The 23253-nt window shown below is 41.2% G+C and overlaps 2 protein-coding genes across 2 annotated transcripts; one reads left to right on the forward strand and one right to left on the reverse strand.

The window, feature by feature from the left end:
• Positions 1-6165: 6165 nt before the first annotated feature.
• cbln2b (cerebellin 2b precursor) lies at positions 6166-9203 on the reverse strand. Its single transcript, XM_072378358.1, has 4 exons — positions 8922-9203; positions 8032-8567; positions 7328-7447; positions 6166-7230 (listed from the first exon to the last, which is right to left on the reverse strand). Exons 2-4 carry the CDS (start codon positions 8317-8319, stop codon positions 7033-7035), a joined length of 606 nt encoding a protein of 201 aa, XP_072234459.1. The 5' UTR covers positions 8320-8567; positions 8922-9203; the 3' UTR covers positions 6166-7032.
• Positions 9204-12672: 3469 nt separating this feature from the next.
• fbxo15 (F-box protein 15) lies at positions 12673-22953 on the forward strand. Its single transcript, XM_072378263.1, has 9 exons — positions 12673-12794; positions 13989-14093; positions 16108-16338; positions 17851-18054; positions 18150-18279; positions 18434-18516; positions 19151-19296; positions 19604-19728; positions 22673-22953. The coding sequence occupies exons 1-9, from the start codon at positions 12673-12675 to the stop codon at positions 22937-22939; spliced, it is 1413 nt and encodes a 470-aa protein (XP_072234364.1). The 3' UTR covers positions 22940-22953.
• Positions 22954-23253: the final 300 nt, after the last annotated feature.

The raw sequence follows: 23253 nt of genomic DNA on the forward strand, positions 1-23253 counted from the left end.
TGCTCAGGTCTCTGCACTGGCTTCCTGTCGCACAGAGAATAGACTTTAAAACAGCTCTGCTTGTGTACAAGTCTCTTCATGGTCTAGCGCCAAAGTACATCTCTGACATGTTAGAGCCATACGAACCAACTCGGACTCTGAGAACCTCAGGGAGGGGTCTCCTGGTGGTGCCCAGAGTCAAGACTAAACAAGGTGAGACTGTGTGTCAGTTTTATGCTCCTAAAATCTGGAAAAGTCTTCCAGAAGATGTGAGATGGGGCCTCAACTGTGAAAATGTTTAAATCCAGGCTGAAAACAGTTCTATGTAGCTGCATATGACAACTGAAAGTATTTTATCTGCGCTCTTCACTTTTAATTAATTAATTAATGGTTCTTTTTTATATTTATGGAATGATTTTATTTTCCTTCTTCTGATTTTATATAGCTGTAAAGCACTTTGAATTGCCTTGTGTACGAATTGTGCTCTAGAAATAAAATTGCCTTGCCTTGCCTATGCTATGCCTTTCCAAATGAGCTAAAAAAAATTCCCAGAACCATAATCAACACCTGCTCCAGTAAAAATAGTCTTATTGCTGCTGCAGTGTCCTCGCTTTTGCCACCTTGAACATGGGTGCCATGGAACAGTGTGTATTTCTGCGTGTGCATGTATGATCCAGGAGATCCACACCTGCAGCTGGTGATGCTGAGGCAGTTTTCCTTTTTTTTTTTTTTGTCAATTTTAATGAATGCAGTTAAACTGCTTAGTTGTCGGGTCCAGGATGATGTCTCTCCGGCATACTGTGCCTGAATCTAATGTGTAGACAGATGATGTATTGGAACCATCACATCAAGAAGTAACTCATATTAGCTGGGGATGTCTGGCTCTGCATTGCCTACTGTCTGCGTGTGGTGGAGGGGGACCGATGGAGGTTTTGAGTGCTGAGGGGTGGGCTTGGACGAGGTTGCATTTTCTTTGGGGAATTGCATGTTTCAGCAGTATGGATATTGCAGGCTGTGGCAGAAGGAATAAACAGACTTGCTCTGCCTTTTCTTCAGGGATGGGCCCGCTCACAGAGGCGGTTCTGTGACTGATGTTTGTCAATGTTATGCGTCTATTTATTTGTTTGGCAAACGAATGCATTATTAACAAGCCACTGCCACATGTTATCCTCCAAGTGTATTCTTCGTTTGCATCAGTCTTTTTCTATTCAAGTGCAAATTAGTTAGGGCCATACCCAACTGTAATACTAAAATCGGGGGTTAAATTTATAACTCAGCGAGGCGTATAACTTTTTCACATGTGTGATCAAATGTGGTTTAGTCACTAGGAGTTAAATATTTGAGGGGGAAAATGTATGAAAGCACTGTTCAGTAGGAGTGTGCAAGTGGTTTTATTTTTTAAACAGGCTTTGGAGACTAAATGTGGCTATAAATGTGACCTATGAAATTAGCAATTGGAGAGAAATCTATGGAAAGAGGTTTAAAATATATATATAAAGGGCTCTGGACCATTGAAAGTGATGATAAATCCTGACATTCAGTAGGCATTTCATTTTAATTCATAGTCACATTAGATATTAGATTGAGTGAGCCCCAAAGCATGGTTTCAAGACCTAGAAGGAACTGCCTTTAGGTTTGCCTGAGAACAGCTTGAATAAAAATGATGCTGTGAAAGGCTCATTCACACTCACAATCACACTTAAGGCAATTTCACCCATAACAGGGGCCGGGACTGGGAGAAAATGAGTCTACAGCAAAAGACAGCTTTTTTGTGGCTTTTTTCCTCCCTATGCATATCAATGTGTTTAGATCATCTGTAATCAAAGGGGAAGGTAGAAATTCTTGTCAGAGAGGTACAATGTGCATCCACACACTGACTCCCATAGGAAGAGAACAGAAGAATAAGCTATGGAAATTCAAGAACTACCCAAGCACTAACATGGCATCAAACTTTGCTTCTCGTCAAAACTGCACAGTTCCAGATAATTAGATATCATCAAGTTTATGGTTGATTTGGTTGCACAACAGAGCTCACTTTCTTGTTATTTGGCTTTCCACATCTTACAGACGATGAAGCAAGTATAAAACTCTGCTGCTCTTTAAGCATGGGCTGAAATTCAAGTTGGGTCAGGAGGCCATCTCCAAAAGGTCTCAAAGTGCGCCGACTGAGTTAAAATGTTTACTTGACCTTGTGTCTCTGAGAGGAGAAGGAAACGTTGGATCTGAGGAGGAAGAGGGCTTTTCTCCAAGAGATGAAAGAAACTAGAGTCGAGGTAAAACTCTTCCCCACTATCTGTGACTTTTGTAGAATCTGTGAAGCCTGAACTGTAAAGACAAGTGAAGAGATTTGCAAGGTGAAAGCAGCAATTTATTTATATGAAAAGATATTTAAAATGTACAACAAATTCTACTGGAGTCAGCAATGTGTCACTTGTTTTTTTATAGTTGTTATTGTTGTTTGTTTTAACATCGTTTAATAGTAAATTTCAGGCTAAATAGTCTGTTGTATATAGCATTGCCTGAAGCTAAATTAATAAATAGTGTGCATAACTACAAAGTTATGACACAAATGGTGCATTATGTCAGAGCAGAAATTAACGTTTGGTACAAACAAGGTCAGGGCACTATTCTGCATTTAGCAAAAGCTTAATTAAATTTGTACAGCTTTTTTTCCAATAGAAGACTTTGTTAGTCAGCTGAAAGGAAGAAATTATGGGGATGTTCTGAGTCAATGAGGAGGATGAGGGTGGCATTCATCCTCTTTGCACAAACTCCTTTTTTTCTTATCATGTAAATACATTTTGAAAAGATGACATTTTTCCTGCCAACTATCATACTTCTTAGAGCTAAACAAATCACTCACTGAAGAGGCAGTGTAATTAAATGTTTAGAGACTACAAGAGGAACTGAAATGAATGTCAAAGCAGTGTTGATCTTCAAAGGCTGGCTTTCAAATCAGCCGCAGACAACTTTCATTCTTCTATCTTTCTAAGATAGTTCCAATGTTGTTTGTCCACAGCAGATAAAAGATATGCTCGCATCTTTCCAAATAGTAGCCGCTTTCCTCAAGGCTGAAAGAGCAGGGATCAAACTATGCATTGTGTGTTTGTGTGTAAGCACGAATTTTCCCAAAACAAGTAAATATGTGTCCTTGTTTTCTTTGTGGGTTTTTACTCACTAAAACTCCCTCATTACGGAATAACTCACATGAATCTATTACTTGATTTAAATTCCAATGCACACAAGACTGCTGCCTCTCCCCACTGTGAGGGTGCAGCAGAGCTATGATCTCACTGCATGTGCGCATGTTCTAGAGCTGTACAAATCAAAGGGCCGGTACTCAAAAGAAAGTGTGACACGAGGACATTGTTTTAAAGACACTGTGGAAAGTTATATGAGTTCAGGGCTTTTTAATAGCATCTACAAGTGTTAATTATCTCTGTGTCCAGCAAAGTGCAGTAAAATGCCATCTGTGCTTCAATAAAAGCAGACCCCAGTCTGTTGTACAATGGATAAGGACAAACTGTACACTATTTAATGGTGGGGTTGACTCTGATTTCACTGTTAAACAAAAGAATCCATTTAGGATAAGAACTGTTTTGCAATAATGGTAGCATGAAAGAGTAATTTACACTTTGTTTGTGGTACAATGTGACTATGAATTTGTCAGGTCTTCCTACACAAGAATATCAACAAATATATCTTCATTTGAATAGTAAAATCTATAACTTGATTTACATTTTTCATCAAATTATCTGACCACGTTCATCAACAAAAAGTCTTTCTTTTCAATTCCTGTTTGCTGTGCAAGGTAAGCTTGATGGCTTTGTCAGTTACCTGAAAGGATAACTCGTACACAAACTCTTTATTTCAGTATGGACTCAATTAGCTCTTAATATAGGCCAGTTTAATAAGCGTGCCAATATGCAATGATTTCCCTGGCTGTTTCTGATGCTTTACACAGGCCTATTGCTGGCATCAGCAGCCTTCAAATGGTCTCTCTTTGCTCCCTGCTGTTGTGTTCTGTTATACACAAGATTAAGGTAAAGTTAAGGAGAAGAAAAAGGAGAAAAGCAGATATCCACGTTGCAGAGGCAAGCAAACAAACTCAAGTTTCCAGCTGTTATATGTAAAATATTCTCGGATGGCCCAGCAGCCCAGCAGCTGTTGCTGTTCTTTTGAATCCCCAGCTGAACAAACATTTTTCTTCTGTTTGTGGTAGAGTGTTAATATGTCTCAACAAGCTGGGGATTATTGGCAAGTGCTACAATTGGGCTCTTTACTCTTTTGGCAGGTTTCCCACTTTACTATTAGACTAAAAGTATTTTCTTCTGGCTTGGTCCGAAGATGGGCATTTCCTCTGCAGAGTGACTTTCACCTTAAGGATGACCATCAGATTTAAATGCTTCACTGATCTATCTTAGTCTGGTCATTGATTATTTTGCTTTGTTGACTGAAAAAGGCAACACATAATGTATTCTTACTGAATCTCCGAATTTCAGAGGTAATCTTTTATCCATTCCTCTCTCTGTTTTTCTTTCACACTCCGAGGAAGGCTAATTTAATGGTAAACCAACTTGTCCTACTTAAAAGAATTTCTTTACAGACAAAAAAAGGAAAACAAATCTAAATGAATGGGCTGCGATTTCCAAATGTCTTATTTAGTATTACATAATCATGTTTGTATTCACTGGTGATTGTCCCACGCCACTCTCTTACCAAATCTCCTCTAACATATGCACCTATTTCAGGAGGAGCACACTGTTTTGCATGTTGTAACAACAACTAATCTATCTAAGCACAGCTTCTATACAAAACACTTAAAGATGTGTGTCTACTGTGCACTGATCACATTCCCATAGCTTATTACACAACTTTGGCCCACGTCACTTAAAGGTCTTCTTTCTCCCCAAAATAATCTGAAGCGCAGGTAAACAGACTTTTACTCAGCCGACTTTTATCAGAAAGATCACTTATCCTGACCTGCAAAATGAAAGACCTGAGGCAACTTCTGAGATTGTTAAAAACAGTGCGTACACCTATCTGAGATTGAGCCTTTCGCTTTTGCTTAGTACACCTCTCTGTTGCCCCTAAGTGTATCACTTGTCTGAAATTGGTACAGACTTAACAAAGGAAATCAATAAAGGTTAAAGGCTTTCATCTGTAGGTCATAAAAATAACCGAGGGCAACAACAAGCTTTTAATCTTTTAAGACCTGCCTGTTTGCATTAATTGAAAAAAAGTGTTATATACATTATCTACAGGCAAACTTATCTATCAATCTATACTTCTCTCTCTCTCTATGTATGCATATATATATATATATATATATATATATATATATATATATATATATATATACACACACACACACATACACATACATATGTATATGTATATGTATATAAAGCAAAATTCTTGCTTAGTCAGCCCTTTGCTTTGATTGGTTTGGATCACCTGCATCACTCAGGTGTGGCCTTGAACGTCATTAAAGACAGGGAGGGAGGTTTATGAAATTCAGGGAGAGGAAAAGAGGGAGGGATAAGAGGTGTGTTTGTATTTCTAAGAGTGGGGGGGTGGGCGGAAATATCCAAAAACTGTGGGTTTTCAAGCAAGATGGAATTAAATGATGTTATTTGAAAAAGAAAAGAAAAGCAGACGAAAAAAAGTAAAACTTTGCAATTGTCAGCTCAAACTTCAAACTTTTTTTAGCTCGCTCTGCCTCTTGCAAGGTTTCAGGGGCCCTTCACGTCAATCGTTGGTGTGTTTTATGTGCGTGTTTGGTCTGCGTTAAGACAATGATGCTTCCTGTTGTGTTGTGCTTTGAGGCGCTATGATGCACAGCTTCGTAGAGCTGCAAGTTGCTGATAAGAACGCTTTCAGTCACCAGTGTACAAACTAATAAAGCAGTAAAATCAAAGTTTCCACTCGGCTATAAAAATCATCGCGATGATAATGTAATTGCATCAAAGTTACTTTGCCCATTAAGATTTTTTCTGTTCAGTTTGGACTATTTAGAGAGCCCATTAGTCTGTTTCAGAACCATGGACAGCGAGTACAGTGACCTGCTCTAGCGTGCCTGTCTCCTATTGAGGCCTCAGACTTCATGTTCAAAAATTTGTCTTCAACTTATCTCCTTTCTTTGTACAGTCACATGAATAACAATTGATGAATTCGCTTAGCCTATACAATACAATATCTTTTATTAGGCGGGACATATAGGGATTCTTCTATTGTTTTCACAATGTACATTTAGTGAGCAACGTCACTGAACATTAAATCAGTCAAAGCTACGCAGATTCCGAAATGTAAAACACACAGTAATGTGAATATGTATACTTTAGAAATTAAATATAGATTTTTTTCAAATAAAAGGGCTCTAAGTCATCTCTGGTGGCTGGAATATATTGCCTTTTTTTCTCTTTTAATAAACTCGTCGGCGGCCTACATTTGGCTTATTTTCAATATGTTCAGCATCCAAACGCAACACCATTGACAGCACAACAAAACATAAAGAGGAAACTTCCATTCGTGCAAAAAATTTGCCTTTGGGCGTGAAAGCACTTCTTCTCTGGTTGTCCATAATTCCATTTACTTCACTTGGACGGAAAAACCATATATTCTTTAAGGCTATACAAACATGAAATAGAGCATAAAACAGTCGGCGTGTCCGGGACATTAGTTCCTCAACTCCTCTTCCTCTCCCTTGTTCGTGTGACACTCGTTTCTCTGTCATTAAAGTTTGTTTTCCAAGCGAGGAAAAAAAAAAATCCACATACCCGACAAGCACATGCCAGTCACTGGCCAGTCACTGTTTGGTCATCCAGATTGCGTTAACGTTGACTGATGGATCTTAATTTATGAAACTCCAAGGAAACGTTTGTGTTTGACTAGATAGTGGACAGAAATTCACCGGCTTCCTTGGCTGACAGTTCTTAAGTCAAAAATAAATGGCATGTTTTCTTCTTTTTTTTTTCTTTTTTTTTCTTTTTTCTTTTTTTTGTTCCTCGGCCTAATCAGGGTCCCTTGCGACGTGAATAATCGCAAATTAGATTATAGAGGAAAGACTAAAAAGCCTGAGAAGGTGGAATATTTCCATCCGCCCATAAGGGTGCCCCGTTCCAGCTTCAAATAGACCCGGTCCTCCCGTTCAACCATCAGCAGTACTCCGTTGCTGGCCGCCTCTCTTGTAACGTCCTGGTCACCGGCGAATGCTGATATAACCGGATAATCATTCTGCATCAGATTCACCTGCAGGGAGGAACAGAAACAAGCTCGAAGTTGAGTCTGCACCGAAATATCATCAATTTAATGAGCGACGCAGACCAACTGCTTCATAATGGCTCACCTGTATGGTTTGTCTGTTGTAGACCTTCACCACATGAAAGCTGAAACTATATATCCCCCTTCTTGGAGCCTGGAAAACACTTGCTTTGAGATCGAAATGGTTGCCGATGTTAACTAGAACCTGTGACCAAATAAAAGGCGCACAATGAAACAGTGCTTGTTTTTACATCTGTATGCTTCAATCAAAATAACAGCTGTTTTGCAGTCATGCATTTTTTTGTGGATGTTCTGTATGGTGATTGCAAAGAAGCGCATCAGAGAGCCTGGCTGTGGTTTGCCAAGTGTTTTAGGCTGCGCTTCAGTAACAGTTTTGGAGGGTTCCCAATATCATACGTATAACAGGCCGCTGTCCAAAGACCTCAGCCGTCAAGACTTATTATAATATCTAATCCGAGCAACAAACTTTAATGGGATAATGCATGAATGATCAGTCCTTTTTTGGCAGCGTATCTCCAAATCATGCCAATTACACGCAGAATCATTTGAACCCTTTACAGAGGTAGAACGACACGGTGTTCTGTGGGTTAGGGATGCTCAGGGCTCAGATCACACATTGTCACAAGTAATAGAAAATCAATGAACCATGACAAACAAGTTATGTTCACCAAAATAATCAAGTACACTGAGCTTAAAAAATATGTCCACTGCCAATTTACAAAGACTGTCGGGTGACTCTGTTTGTATTAAACTGAGCAGACAACTCACCTGGTCAAAATAGATGGTCATGGACGTGTTGCTCATCTCTGACGGTTCATGATTGGTCCCACGCACGGCGGAAAAAGCCACCTTTGCCCCAGCAGAGCGCACTGATATGCCAAGTGAGGAGGTCACCGCTCCGTCCGAAGAAGGGTTCGAGTCGCACACCACGAGACACTTCCCTTCCAGCACGATGGGCTCCGTATCGTTCTGGCCCAGGCAGAGAACTACGCCGCATCCCAAGAAGAGAGACAATGCCAAGATGGCACAGGGTCCCAGGCAGCGCGTTGTCACCATGGTTGGATCACGGATCCCGTGTACAATGATACAACCCGGCAGCCCCTTGGAGGTCAGTCGATCACCTGGTCCAGACTTAGTCCCTCTTCTCTGTTCCCTTCTCTCTTTCTGTGACTGTGATGCTCCCTCACTCTCCCAAGCACTATCTGACACAGACGCACCTCGACTCTCTCCGGCTGAAACTCCCCTCCCTCCTGTGCGTCTTACTTGGTTTTGGGAAAGTATTCAAACAGCCACTGTTGTAAATCCTGATGATATGAGAGGGAAAGTTGATATTGTTGCGTGAGACGACAGTATGAGGGTAATTTCGGACATTTGAATCACTTAACTTGATTTATTCTGTGTGCGTAAAATGACCATCATGCGTAAAATGAACAGCTACTGCTTTCAGTAACCTGAAAACAAAAATCGGTAGAAATTGATCGCCTTTCATCATCGTCTTTGATCATATCTGTGTGACTATGAAGGACTTCTTAAGACATTTAAAATAGCAATATGTAGTTAACGGTTCCTCCCCTTTGTCTTGTTAATAAATATGTAGAAAAACATGCACTTTTCAGACGTTTTTTTAAAAGGAAAACAAGACGCAAAGCTCGACTTACCTGTGCTCTCCATCCCGCTGGTGTGTTCAGTGTCTCTCCCAGACTGAACTGAGCGCTCAGATCATGCGTACAGAAAACGCACGAGTCTGTGGGCTCCCTTTCGAGGGACAGCTCACGCCCATTCTTTGTGTGTAACCACTGCGACTAGATTCCAGAGAAGTACCCTGCAATTAAGAGCACATGCGTGGACTAATAGGTTTGCTTACATATTAATCAGCTCAGTCCTGTGAACCCAGGGGCCCCTGAGAACGCCGAGGATCACTTTCTGTCTGTGTGTGTCATTAATATGCTGTGATACTCGCATGTCTTGCACTGATTAATGTGAAATGAAGGGGGCTGCAGTAGATAACCCTGTTGTTGCACGGTACATTCAGCATGCATTTATAGGTTACCAATTCGAGACGTTAAACTAGCAGTTTTATGAGTCCAATAAAGATACTTGTGCGCCATCCAGTGGTTGATTTTATTTGTGCTGAATAGGTTCCTGCCACTGAGATTATAATAAAATAATGTATTCAAATAATTTGAATAAACAGCCTGTATGGTACCTTGCTAGTACAATTTATTAATAGCTTTAATTACTGGCAAATTAGAAGATGCTTTCACAACCACACTGAAAATCAACAAAGGTCTGATGAGCAAGCTGAAAGAAGGAAACACTTCAAAAATGCTCCACTTCACAGAGAATGACCCGCTTCTCTCTGGTGCACCTTTAACCTTTTTCTTTCAAGTCCTGACATGTCATCATCCTTTGAAGAGCTGGGTAGAGGCTCCCTATCAGTGCTCCACAGCCCTGAATGGTGCGAGAGTGGGCTTCGAGAGTGGCGAACCTTCACTTTAGACCTTTAATGAGCTGTCATTTTTCTACTTAGAGATATGCAGACTGGCTATATTATGCACGATTCTCACATTTACACAGTGAGGTACTGTATAGATTGTCTTCAGCTTCACCCATTTCTGAAAATAGTTGGAGGAAAAGAGTATTTCTTTAACTCATTTGGACTTGAGCTAATTAGATGTAAGCAAATATAAGTTACACATATAGGTTTTATTTCCAGGTAGCAGATAAACTAAAGATATTGAATGTCATTGTGTATTAGCAATAAAAGCCTTGACAAAACTATGAATATGTGACACACGAAATGTCTGCCAGATGCTCTGGAGTTTCAGAGTCCTCCACTTAAAAAGAAATTCATAATTTTAGACTTAATCACAGTTGGTCTTTCCCCTCTTTCTCCTTTCCATTTGACAAACATTCCACTGTCAGAGCTTACTGACAAATCATGCGGAAGGGTAACATCAGGTATCCAAGAGCCACACTTGTCTCCAGGCCTTTAGAAGGACACACAGCTACAGAAAACATCAAATGTCAAGTACAGGGGACATGTGAGGAAAAGGGATGTGGCCTACATTGCATTACCATACCAGGGGCTGCCGTTGCCCTGTAAGGGACTTCACTTCCAACAGCCAAGCAGATCGGCAAGAATGACAACAGCTTTATGGTTATTTTCCCTGACAGCTAGCAGAGCCTACTGGCTTCCAGGAACAGGGAGGTCGGTTATGTGTTGGGTCTAAAAGCGAGCCATCTGCCTTAGCAAAGCAGAGGACTTATCTTCAGTCTGCTTTACTTAGTGTTTTTCTGCACATGTCAGACATGTGTTTACATTAGCATAAGCCCACTAATGATTTCGATTTGATTCAGCTTAATGTTGAGTCATTTCTTTGTTGTCGCTTCACTGTCGCAAGAAAGTGTCTCTATGCACCAGCATACCTGTTTAATGTCTCATCTACAAATATTATGCATTTAATGAGTATGCTCTGAGTTAGTCCATTTTATGTGCTTATACCACCATGTTAAAAGACCCACTTTAAAATAATTATCCGCCTATCCATCTGTCTGTTGGTCCATCTGTCCATGTGCAGCGATAAATGACACTGTCTGAAATGAGGTCAGACTATCAAACTGCTTCAATTTGTGAGGTCTCTCACAATGCAGAGAGACCGTGAAAGCAGGAGAGAAGAGGAGGGAGATTGTGTGATGTCTCACTTGTCCTGCATCAGTAAGAAATGACCTCTATCTAAGCATGTGTTAGGAGACACATGGCATCAATTTTTTTCAGTTTGTCCCCTGCTAGTTTTGGTCTAACACCCTGATGAGAAGTTATATTGGTAACCCAGAGAGACAATACTGCAGGCTGTCCTGTGCTGCCAAAGCTCACAGTAACAGGTATTACTGTGTGTGAATAGTTGTAGTAATCCTATTATGTCAACTGGATTCTGTTATTCAATTCAATGTTAGGACAAAGGATCTTGGCCACCACATTTTGAGACTTAAAGTCAGGGTTAAGGTAAGAATTGACGTGAAAGAGCATCCATTTATACAGTATCCTGAAAAAGCTTGGATGCTGTGTAAAATAATCAAAATAAAAACAGAATGCAATGATTTGCAAATCTAAAACCTTTGTGTTATTGAAAAGAAGCAGGATGCATGTTCCAACGGGTATTTTTTTCTTTACTTTACTTTAAAGTTTACACATATTTTCCAGTCTCTTTGCTACCCCTGAGGTTTGTTACCACACCTTGCAAAACATGTATTGCTGATATTGACCTTAAAAAAGAAAAAAAAAGAAAAAAAGAAAAGGGTAACATGTAGATTCTCTTTGTATTGTGTTCATATAGATATCTGATTTACATTACTTAAAAGTAATTTCATTCTGTTTTCATGTTTTTGAAACAGGGACTGTTTTCTACAGAAGTTAATCTGCACACTGTAAATCCACATATTTCAACTGTTTGAACCAGCACTCTTTGAAATGAAAGAGTTTTCAGACAGTTTCAAAATGATTAATCATTTATAATTTTGTGTCGTGACTGTATGATTTCATCTTTGATCCTAAATGCCAGTTCAGTATTGTAGTTAAAGAGTGTCAAGGAAAAAGTTTTTAACCATTGCACAATTAAAAAAAACAACTTTTGCTGACATAATTGCTGCACAAGCCACACAAATATACAAATATGAATATAATCAACAATAACTAGTTACTTTAGTGAAGGAGACTTCAGTTTGAACCATGAAATATGTTTATTTATACATTACCACAACTAAATGTTTGTAACGTTTTTTATGGACCTCAAAGAAAAAGTTAGAAAATTTATAACATAAAGCCAGAGCTATTCTCTGGAGTTTTTAAAGGCAATAAAAGTATAAGACCAACGTTGGCCATACCATAAATATGTATTACTAAACACTGTAACAATTAATAATGAAATGTTAATGACTGATGAAAACAGAATTTACTTTCGTCTAGTGGTTTGCCTGTCAAATAATAGCAAACTTAGCAGAGAGAATGGGGATTCATCCAATTATTTTTGGATTTTACATTAAAGAGAAAGCCGTGACTGAAATGTTGTACTGCATACTTTCAAAACTACAATTTGACTAGCTTCTGTTTCTCCGCTTTTATTTGGGGCCGTGCTTGCTTCCAACCGGAAGACGTTGTTTCTCGACGTGCAGGGAATTCAGCGGACGTCACCATAGTAACTGGACGCGGACAGTTTACACGGTCGAACAGCTTTAAACGAGAGGCAGAGACGATAAATATTTTTTCGAGTTATTAACTTTCCATAGTTTTGCTGCAGTGTCAAGTGTCAAAAGGCTCATGAACAAAAACATTGTCACATAAACGTGACTTTGAACGTTACACGACCTCCATGCAGGTTGCCCATAAATCGCCTTGTACCATTCACAAAGATGTCAAGAGCAGGTAAACAAATGGCCGCTACGAAAGCAGTTGTTTCTCGATTCCGGGCAGTAAGGACGTCCAAAAGAGCTGACAAATCATCTCGAGCGTCCACTCACAACTTCATTGAAAGGTAATCTGTCAGAACAAGCACCCCCCTTTTTTTGTTAACCTGAATGGCATTCAGCACTTCAACCAGTCTGTGTACAGAAACTGTGGCAGTCAAGGCTGTATAGCCTTCTAACTACAAAGATTTATGGCAGTAAAACGTTAAGCTCGCAGCATGTACACACGAAACACTTTGACTCTCTCCCACTGAACGTAGGCAGCAATTCACAGCAGGTCAAACACATCAGCACGCGGTTGATTTACTCTTTTATAAACACGACAGCTTATTTTTGGCTAACTTTGTCTTTTCATCTGCATGGGGGTGATACTACTCAAAACTCACATTTACATTGACCACATCTTTTCTGCGGGAATATGTCCAAAACAATCAAACATCTAACTCACCCCGCATGGCACTTTTTAGTGCTGCAGAATGCTTCACTAATGATCTAATTCACTTTGATCTTTCTGGTTTTCTTTCTGAATATCCACACATGTAAGTCAGTGGTAATTGTATGAAGTCTTGATTGGGATGAGTAAATTAGTGAATTATCAAGGTTGCTGCTGGTAACAATTAATTGTTGATGTGGCTTCACTAGATTATTAATTTACGTGTCATTTTAGTTCTAGCTGACATGCATCGAGCGTTCTCTTGTTGATGTTACTTTATTTTCTTAGATGTCAAGCGTCCAAAAGTGTGCATTTCATATAAAACAAACTTCTGGCTTGGGAGACCACCACTCTCAGCCATTCTGTGCTCTTTCCACGGTATGAAAAGTACCTATGCATGACCACAGCCCCAGGTGTTAGTGTCGGGTTAACTAGTTGATTAACATGAATTTAAAGCTGAATTAGGTGTCTTTTTACTTGTTCAAACCCCGCCGAGCATGATTTATTCATACGGCAACGGCACTCTTAAAGTAGTTTCGTATGGTATTTGATATGCAGTGAAATGTCATTGATTGACTGGGTAAGTTGTGAAAACACGAATACATTAATCCCTCAAGTGGTTTAATTGGACAGCTTTGCATCACCAACCAGGACAGGTGCAGTTAGACAAGCCTGATCGATATTTCCCATTAACAGATATGGACAGCATCTCGAAGTTAGATTGAGAATAGTTTGATTTGTTTGTCTCATGACTTCAACCTGAGAAGCATGGGACATGAAGAAGGTGGTGTCACTTCCTTGTGCTGATGTCTAATTATCCTTTTCGTAGACTGCCGCGTGAGATTCTGATTAAGATTCTGTCATACCTGGATGCCTCTGCACTCTTCACCATCAGCCACATTAATAAGCTCTTCTATCTGCTTGCAAGTGATAAGTGAGTATCATCCAGAGCTTGTCAGTGCAACAAAAGCAGTGTATTAAAAACATGAGAACGTTTATCTAATCCGACAGAAAGTGGAGACCCTATAAGTCGGGGAGTTCAGTGTATTTTTGAATCCTCAAATGGAAATTAATCAAATTAGATCAATTGAAACAGTATAGAATGCTTTAAGCCAACAGTTATGTTGTTTTTTTATACCTAATTGTCTTTTTTTGTTGCTTGCTTTATGTTTGATGTTGCAAATCAAGTTGTTTGGACGCCACATTGTATTCCTGCTAGTTCTGAGGGTTTCTTTTGTATGAACAGAATCTGAATTTTAACTTCAGGGTAGTGTTTCTATGCTCAAATGATAGGATTAGCTTCTAAAATCCTATCTCAGTCCGTTTCTAGTCTTCATAACCAAATGCTGAACATCCCTGTCTACTGCAAGTTAAATCAAATACATTTTTTATGAGTTTGATTATTAATCTCTATTAGAATACTGTTGTGACTAATAAACACACTGCATATAAACTGTATAAAATGGACACACTACTGTATGTATTTGGAAGTTATAATATATAGGTCAATAGGTATGAGGAGAATATCCCTTATGAGATGGCACTCCCCGTCCCAGCATGCAACACGGTGTGACGTACCTTCATATCATGCTGAAGGTTCCTTTAGTGTGCACAGATTCTGCATGAGTGACAAAATTAAAAATTGGAGCACAAATACATATAATATATTGAGTAAAAAGACATTAATATGCAAATTAAAAGAGTAGCAGAAAAGGTTTACATGAGTTGATTTAAGCAGAGGGCAGTATAATGGATAAATGCTATTTCATTTTGTCTGGTTTAACCCATTAAAAACTAGGTCAGTGTATTTATTTCTATGGTGGTTATCTCTGTTACACAAACTGGCTAGAACCTACGGATCTGAGGCATTTTTCCAGGCTTTTATCTCTGATATAACTTGGATCCAGACTGTTCGGAAAACATTTAGGACGTAAAGCAAGGCTCTAAATTCCATTCTTTATTTATCCCAAAAGCCAGTGAAACCAGGGGCTCAAACAAATTTCAGGCCCTATGAATGGCTAGATAGAGGTAGATAAAGATTGAGAGGTTTGAGATTGGTCTCCGGGGCACCTCTGCCTCTTCCGTCGACAACCAAGACAGGAGTGGTCATAATAGCAAAAATGAGATTTAATGCAATAAAACGTTTTTCTCTGATTGTTTGACAGAGGTTATGTTCTAAGGCACAAATAAGGACATCCACAAGCCATGGAAGTTGTAACAATTAATAAAGCTGAGTCTGACTTCCTGATCATACTGACGAGGCTCAGCCTGACAGCGCTAACACTTATTAGGTGAAGCGAACACACTGCAGCCGATTCAGTTTGCCTGACCTCTGACCTCATGCAGCAGGCCCTTAGTTAAGATAATCTTTTTAGCTCCTGGAAAAAAAAAAGCCCTGGGCTGTTAAAATTCTGGGTGGTGATGGTTGAAATGTACTTTTAGATCCTCATCAACGATTAGACCAATATTCTTAACCAAAGTATTAGGTTTTACAGCCCTACAGTAGACCAAGCACTTAGCACTGAGTGCTAGCATTCCTTCTTTCTCTGGTGTAAAGAAGGAATTCTTGCATCCAGTTGTCTGCTTTCTCAAGAAAGTACATAATAGGTGGAGCTTGGTGTTTTTATCTGTATAGTTTTGATAAGCCATCCTTTATTGATTAAGAAAAAACATGAAATATGACTATTTAAGCTTATTTCGGCTTTAACTGACAGCATTAATCTAAACACTCCAAACTTGCACTTTAACTTCTCCAAGAATAATATCTGTTAAACCTCGAGAGCACGTCCGGAAGTCGGAACGTTGTCTTGAATCTCAGCTTGGCTGCAGCAAATTAGCGAAGCAGATATACGCCTCACAATTAAGTCATTTGTCAACCAGCCTTTTCAGTTGTTTCCACTAACCCAAAGTTTGCGTATTTTCTGTCCCTTCCGATACCATCAATACAGCACTCTGTGGATGAAGATATACACGACTGAGTTTGGCAAGAGCAAGAGGCAGAAACCCAAGCCAGTGGACGAGCTGATGCTGAAGATGGAGATGCAGGGGCAAGCTGAGGGCTGTTGGAGGTGGCTGTACTTCAAGAGCTTAGTGGCTCGAGACATAAAAAAGTGGAAACGACTTCTCGAACGCATCAGCTGTCACACTGGTCTCCCAAGCCAAACGGAGCAGGTCCTCAGGTGCAGTGAGACCCATCGTGAAAAAGAAAAAAAAAAAAGCTTTTGAAAGCCGGTTCAGATGAAGAATGTCAGATGTTCTATTTGTTCGATATTTCAGCCACTTCATTTCACGTACCTGACACTTGAGAGGCCTGACAAGTGTTTCTTGAGAGATTAGCTAATTGAGTTTTCGGCACATTTTTTTTAAGCATCCACTTAGGTGAGTAACGGAATTCTCACTATTTCTCTGGGATTCCATGAGTGAATTTGCTTTGTATATTTCATCTAAACAAAGCAAAAACAGATTAGACTGCATACGTTAAACTGGATCGGTTTTTTTGGGGGGCTCCTAGTTTATTCCCCTGACTTATCGAGCTCTTTTAGGCATCCCTGCACTGTTGGGAAAAAGAGAAACTTTGCAGATCTTCTCCCGCTGTAGAGAAAGTTGAGGGGCAGAGACATGAGACAAGCTTCTTGCGATCGAAAACAAAGCATGGTTTGTTTTTTTTTTGTTTTTTTTGTCATATCGCACTTAATGACACTTTCTTATTAAAGGTGAGAAAGGAGGTCTGCGTCTGGATGTGATGTGAGCTCAGGGGATGCCAGCACGCAGCGGGAGAAGCTCTTTCGCCACCTCCACTGCGGTTTCTGCTGTGTTTTTATAACCTCTGATTAGAGGCTGTGCAGCACTCAATTTTGAGTTCTGTAGCAGTTGCTGTGCTACGGTGGGGAAGTAGAAATAATTGTGTTCCTTGCAGAGGCAGTCTGAATTGTTGAAATAAATTACTTAGCCCTCCAACCCCTCATCTCCAACACACACACACAGATGCATGCGCCCACACCTTCCCCGCCTTTCCTCCTCCCAACAGCTGAGACAAACCCCCATGGGGATTTGTATGTTAGAGACTGCGGAGCATGCTATTTACCTCGATAATAATCATGTTGCAAGACATCACGTATACAGACAGTGCGGAGTGAAATCCTTTGGGTCGTCGGGGGACCTCCTGGGCCGCTACAGTTTTTAGCTTTGTTCCTCCGATTAATTGATATTGGATGGCGTCTCATTGAGACTCTGACTGCATCACAGCAGGAACAGCCGTGAATCGCAGCTTCGACTGAATTGGATCAAGAGAATTTATCACAACAGCTGCAGTTCCGTTTCATTTGTTGCACATCCTTTCGTTAGCAAGAACCAGCTTGAAAGGAGTCAAGCCACTCCCTGCTGCTGACAGCAGAAATGTTAAATTTATCAAGTTAGTAATTCTGCTGATTTAAAAAGCGGCTTTGCCCAAAACTGCCCAATTACTGGAGTTGTATTGAAAGAAATGGATTTGAAATGTTTTCTATTCAGGAGCACGGAGAAAGCTGTTTTCTACTTCATTAAGTAGAAGACCTGCTGATTTCAGCTTTTTTGTGTTTGCGTTTGAAAGGGTAGCTAAGTTCTGACCGCACTGTACATGCTTTTTATCACCCCCCCCCCCCCCAAAAAAAAATGATATTGCTTTATTTCAGCAATGCATTGTCTTCTACTAGAAACTTGCATGTCACCTGGGAACTGACAATCACGGATAAGTCAGGGCACGAGAGCACTCTGGAGTTGAGCTGGTCCCAGTTCTTCGAGACTTCTCTGACTCTGTGCTGGAGCGGAGGCGGCTCCTTGCCCAAATGCGAGCAGATTTCCACCCTTCAGCTCCACGGTGTCAGGAGGATTGCCCTCAGATGCCCCGGCCTAAAGAAGTAACGGCAGCCTGCCTCCATTCAACCCCTCTCTCTTTGTCTCTGTGTCCTCATCTCTCTGTGAAACCAACTGTGTTCTTCGCTTCTTCTGTCAGACCCGGCAGAAGGTCCCTAATGGCAAAGTTGGACACGTATCCTCTAACTAAAAGCACACAGGTCATCGGCCAGGACCGACTGGTGCAGTTGAAGCTGCTACAGCCTGGAATCATTATCGGTGTCTGGAGGGTAATTACTTCACAGGCAGCCGTGCCGGGTTTTTTTTCATTATTATTCATTAGCTTATTGTAGCTGAACCAGTGTAACAGGTACTTATTTGTGTCAAACTAACTTATTTAGCCAGAAAAAAATTACAGGTTTTAGTGACGGCTCTTTTTTGCAGGACCAGTGCTCCCTTGCCTTCATAATGTTCACCGTCCACTTCCACAGGCTGGTGGAGAGAAGCATTCAGGGATCTTCTGTCTGGTAGGCTCCACTGGAACAGGCTCCTGTTATTCTCATTCTTCAGTGGTATGCAGTGTATCACTATCATTTGGTTTTGGCTCATGTTCTGTTTGATGTGATCAATGAAAGAATTAATTTGATGCTCTCGGAGTAACCCATCTGTGATGCACTGCGATGTCAGCTAAGTGGCATGTGAATTCCACCAGAGAAGTCAATAATGAGCCAACCCCAGGATTTTATATTAGTGATATTATATTAGTGATTTTTATCGCGTGTCAGGACCAATTTGGAAGCAAAAAAGTTTGGGGACCTCTGTGCCACATCAGCCGGTATTTTATATTCTCACATCCATATGAGAATGAGACCTGATCCAGGTTGTGTGATATTTTATCCTGGAGTTAAATGTGAGGAAACAAAAGAACTGCGAGGACCACACACCATTCTGTACTCTGTTGTGTGTGTTGTGTTGAGTCCTACGCTTCAGCATAGTGTGGACATAGCCCCCTCTACTGGTATTTCATTAGATCACAGCACATTTACCATGTATTATGACTCGAGTCCGCCAAAGTAAATAAACCTCCAAAGTGCCTTTGTAATTAAGAGAATTTTTCTCAATCTTCTCTCATTTTACCCCTTTACCTTTTTCTTGCTCCAGGCCCTATGAGGAGCCGAACGTCAAACCTCCTTTTGATGACATAGACCCTGAATACGGTCTCCATGGTTACCAGCTACACATTGTTCTGCACGACACGGCATGCGAGCTCATGTCTGGAAGCTTTTCCAAGCTATTCTGCCCCAGAGGTAATCTATTTATACTCACACCCACGACGTCACACAGTTTGACTTTACATATATTGTAACTTTTTGGTTTTAAACGAAGATCGTGGAAAAATGTTATTTGTTTATTTTTTTTCAATGAATTATAGCTGTTACAAATTTCTCGCATTATAAACCGAAGGACTGCGCAGCTCACTTGAACACTGGGACCTTTAGAAATGAGTATTTTAACCCCAGAAATTACGCTTACATGATTTAGCTTATGAAGGTGACTTTTTAATGAGACACTGATAGTTACAGTGTGAAGACTTACTGCGTTTTCTTTTACCAGCTCAGATCTCTGATGGACTGATCCAGCTTACTGCCATCAGCAGGACAAACCAGTCGCAGCACACACCTCTGTCAGGCAGCATCACCCTGCCCTGGCGGTGTGACGCCCTGCAGGGAGCAGTGGAGGTAAAGTGCGCACTTATAACTGTTTCGCTATTGTTGTGCAGAGGAGGAAATCTATCCCCAGAGCCTCTTCAAGTATGTTGGTCACAGTACATTTTAGACTTACAATGCAGCAAGACTCAAAGAGCTTCTTCATGTCGGCACTGTGAAACTACTGGTCTCTATCGGCGTGGATAGTTTCCATTTCAGGAAACACAGACTTTAAGAGTAAACTCGTGTTTTTGGTCTTTTGGTTTTTGGTCTTAAATTTGATACGTGCGTGTAAGACTGACTTCCACTTAATTTGGCTTAATTTGCACAACAGCTTATTAGACATGGAATGGAAAGCATTTGCTCTAGTTTTTGGAATTACATCAACAAAAGACATTCAAAGGTATTTGACACCGTTAGCTCCAGAGTTATATCAAATGACCTTGGATGAAGTTAAATAGAAATAGTTCTATTTAACTGACTACAATCTAAAAAAAAAAAGTATTTTACACCTTGACACATACATACTAAATTATTCATGTTTGTCTTTATATCATTATGAGCACCAAACAGGACACCCACTCATGGGGACCTCTTGTGCCAAATCGTGGGACATTATTGTGTAATTGGAATGTCCCTGTTTTAATTACACCTTAGACATTACTACTTATCAAACACACACTCACACACACACATTAGGTCTTGGGGGGTGGTTACACTGAGTGGCATCTGGTGGGCGGGGCTCTTTGGGTATGTAGGCTGCCCAGAGGGCCGCGCTCCCAGTCCTACAAGTTTGGCTGCCCCTCAATTTTATCGCTCACTATTAGAAAATATTGAAGAGCCAGAAGGGTGAGGGGAGGGGTCTTCTTCCCACACCCCTGCTTCCTGGTTGCTGCTCGAGGCGGAAGGGGCCAAGAGGATTAATTAATTGTTCTGCTGGTTCGGGGTCTGTGGTGGCTGCACTACACCCCAGCGGAGTTGAGGGAGGGAGGACGTGTGGATGTATGGGACGTGAAAGTGTGTGTGGTAATGATTGGGCCTGGATCTGGGACTTGCTGTCGCCTGGCCTGGCCTGGCCTGCCTGTGCTTCTCCCGATGGGGGGGCGGCATTGCCTCTCTCCGCTGCTCGCGACTTCACCCACCTGTGGGCACGTCTTGGCTCCCAGGGCACTTGGCCAGGGGTGCTGGGGCAGGCGCTGACCCACTGCGTGGCTGTCTGGGGCACTTGGCCCTCCTGGGTATTGGGTGGGGCCTCTGCCGGGGGGTTTGGGGGCGCTCGGGCTCCCGGGGCCCGGGTCCAGTGCACGGCCCATGTCTGGGCGGCTGGGACCTGGCGGGGTCGGTGGGCTGTTGCCCCTGGCTCTCTGAGGGCCTCTGCCCTATGCTTATGGGGGCTCTATCCGGGGGCTTCCTCTGCCGTCTTCTGGGTGGATGCGTGGTTGTCCCTGCGGTGGGCTTCCTGGGTTCTGTGCTCCGTGGGGGCTGCTGGTGGCCTGGGTCTTGTGGCCCTCTCTGCCTGCTTCTGATTGCTGGGAGGGGGGGCTGTGGATTGTGGCCCTGTACACTTATACACTCATAACTAACCACGGTTACCATGTAGATCCTGTGCCATGGGTGTTGCATGTTCTCACACACACACACACACACACACACATTCATTAGCCCAGTAGCATGCTCGCTAAGCAGTTGATGTGTTATCATGTCGTCTCAGGTCATCTATCCACAGCTGTGTTGTATGCGATTACCGCTTCTTGTGCTTGTTTTTGTTTGTTTGTGTGTTTGTTTTTTCTCTGCTTGTCTGCTTTCAGGTGCTCCTGGTGGCGCTAAGGCTGGATTCCCCTCAGAGGCCATGGATTGTTGTCTGTTTTGTTTTTTACAGGTGTAGCAGCTGGTTGTCTGGTTTTTGTTTCTATTTTTGTTCTGTTTCCTCTTCTTTCCTCTTCTTCTTTCCTTGTCCCCCGGTCCGGTTCAGTTCTATTACATGTTATATATTGTAAACAAAAATAAATAAATGGGCATCAAGGGGAGCTTTACATTTATAAAACTTCCCTTGGCAAAGCATATCTGTTTGGCATCAAAGGTATTCAGACTACATTTCTGCTGCCATAATGCTGAACAGGACAAGGGGAAAAAAAAAAAAAAAAAAAAAAAAAAAAAGGAATGTCCCCGCAAATGTGCATAATGCCTAATGTGTGATAGTTATACACAGAAGTCCTGCATATACTTAGGCACACATACTACATACCGTTGGAAAGCCTGGACTCTTGCGATTTGATCGATGCAAAAGGTGTTAAGACACCAGAGTGGGTACAATCAGCGGCAGAAGCAATCAAAGCAAAAATGACAAAATGGGGGAAACTCACCCAAAAAGTTCCTCCCGGGTAACTCACTGAAAACATTTGGCTCAAAAGAATAATTTCTTCAATATATCCACACAGATTATATCATCATGTAGCAATCGGTGTTGCATCGTCTGCCATCTGTTCTTATTTTACGTCGAGTTTGCATGTACATGTTTTTGATACAGTAATAGACGAGTAAAGGCAATGTCATTAGCTTTTGATTGACACCTCACATGAGCCTGTTGAAGCTCCCATTTCCTGTCAAAATTTGGGTTAGACACCTGGCTGTGGACTGATTGAGTTTTTTAACTTCAATAACTACAGAAACACATACTCCATAAAACCGATCTATTTATTTAGATTTATTATGGTGTTTGGTTTCACTTTTATTTTAACACATCAGGGTTGACTAGCTATAAAACACATGAACGTATAGTCTTGAGTATTCGTGAGGGGAGGACATTATCACCATGCATTCTCTTATTGTATATACCAGTTAATACAAGGGAAACGGAGTGGTTGAATCATCTAGTCCACAGTGTAAAAGGTTGTTATAACTGTGACAAAACCCCAGCACGATCACAACAAAGTGAAGATGCTTGCTGACACACGTTTACTCCTCTTCACCCTTTCAGAACTGCTGCATCATGAGTCTGACTCTGCTGGATGAGTTCAGGAAACCCTTCAAGTGCGTCACTTCTCCCGTTTCCTTGAAGCGAGAGGAGACAGCCGTTTCTTATGACTACGACGGTGAGCATTACCTGGTCCACTATCAGGACTCCGGACTCCAGGTGAAGATGCAGCTTGTATCTATGAAGGAGCAGAAACGGTTCATCCTCGTCGGCTTAGTTCTCTATGTGAGGGTTTGTGACGTCAACAAGCATTTTGGTAGAGATTACTGATTGAGGCGCAACCTTACGACGGTCCAGCAGAAGAGTGGTTTCGCTTTCGACATTTGAGATTTTTTCACCACAACTGGTGGAAAATTGACGAGTTAAAGGCTGGGTCGTCTTCAGGGCACATTATGTCCGTTCAGTAAATGTTGTGATGAAGTGGAAAACCTGCTGTCCTTCTCGTGATTCTGTCTTGAACTGTTTAATAAGTGAATGACATGGTTTTCTTTTCTGTTTTCTTATTTCTACACCAGCTCACAGACACCATATATTCATCATCTTTAGTAAAATGTTTTGTGTGGCTCATACCCTCACGCTTCACG

The sequence above is a fragment of the Leuresthes tenuis genome, unplaced genomic scaffold, assembly GCF_036924035.1.
Source record: "Leuresthes tenuis unplaced genomic scaffold, fLeuTen1.0.hap1 SCAF_24, whole genome shotgun sequence".
Taxonomy (NCBI): Eukaryota; Metazoa; Chordata; class Actinopteri; order Atheriniformes; family Atherinopsidae; genus Leuresthes; species Leuresthes tenuis.

Coding starts and splice junctions, on each gene's coding strand:
- cbln2b (XM_072378358.1), bottom strand. CDS start 8,319: ATGGTGACAACGCGCTGCCTGGGACCCTGTGCCATCTTGGCATTGTCT. Junction 7,448..8,031: donor TGACCATCTATTTTGACCAG/GTGAGTTGTCTG, acceptor ATTTGGTCACAG/GTTCTAGTTAACATCGGCAA. Junction 7,231..7,327: donor ACAACAGACAAACCATACAG/GTGAGCCATTAT, acceptor TCCTCCCTGCAG/GTGAATCTGATGCAGAATGA.
- fbxo15 (XM_072378263.1), top strand. CDS start 12,673: ATGTCAAGAGCAGGTAAACAAATGGCCGCTACGAAAGCAGTTGTTTCT. Junction 18,517..19,150: donor ATTCAGGGATCTTCTGTCTG/GTAGGCTCCACT, acceptor TTCTTGCTCCAG/GCCCTATGAGGAGCCGAACG. Junction 19,297..19,603: donor CAAGCTATTCTGCCCCAGAG/GTAATCTATTTA, acceptor TTCTTTTACCAG/CTCAGATCTCTGATGGACTG.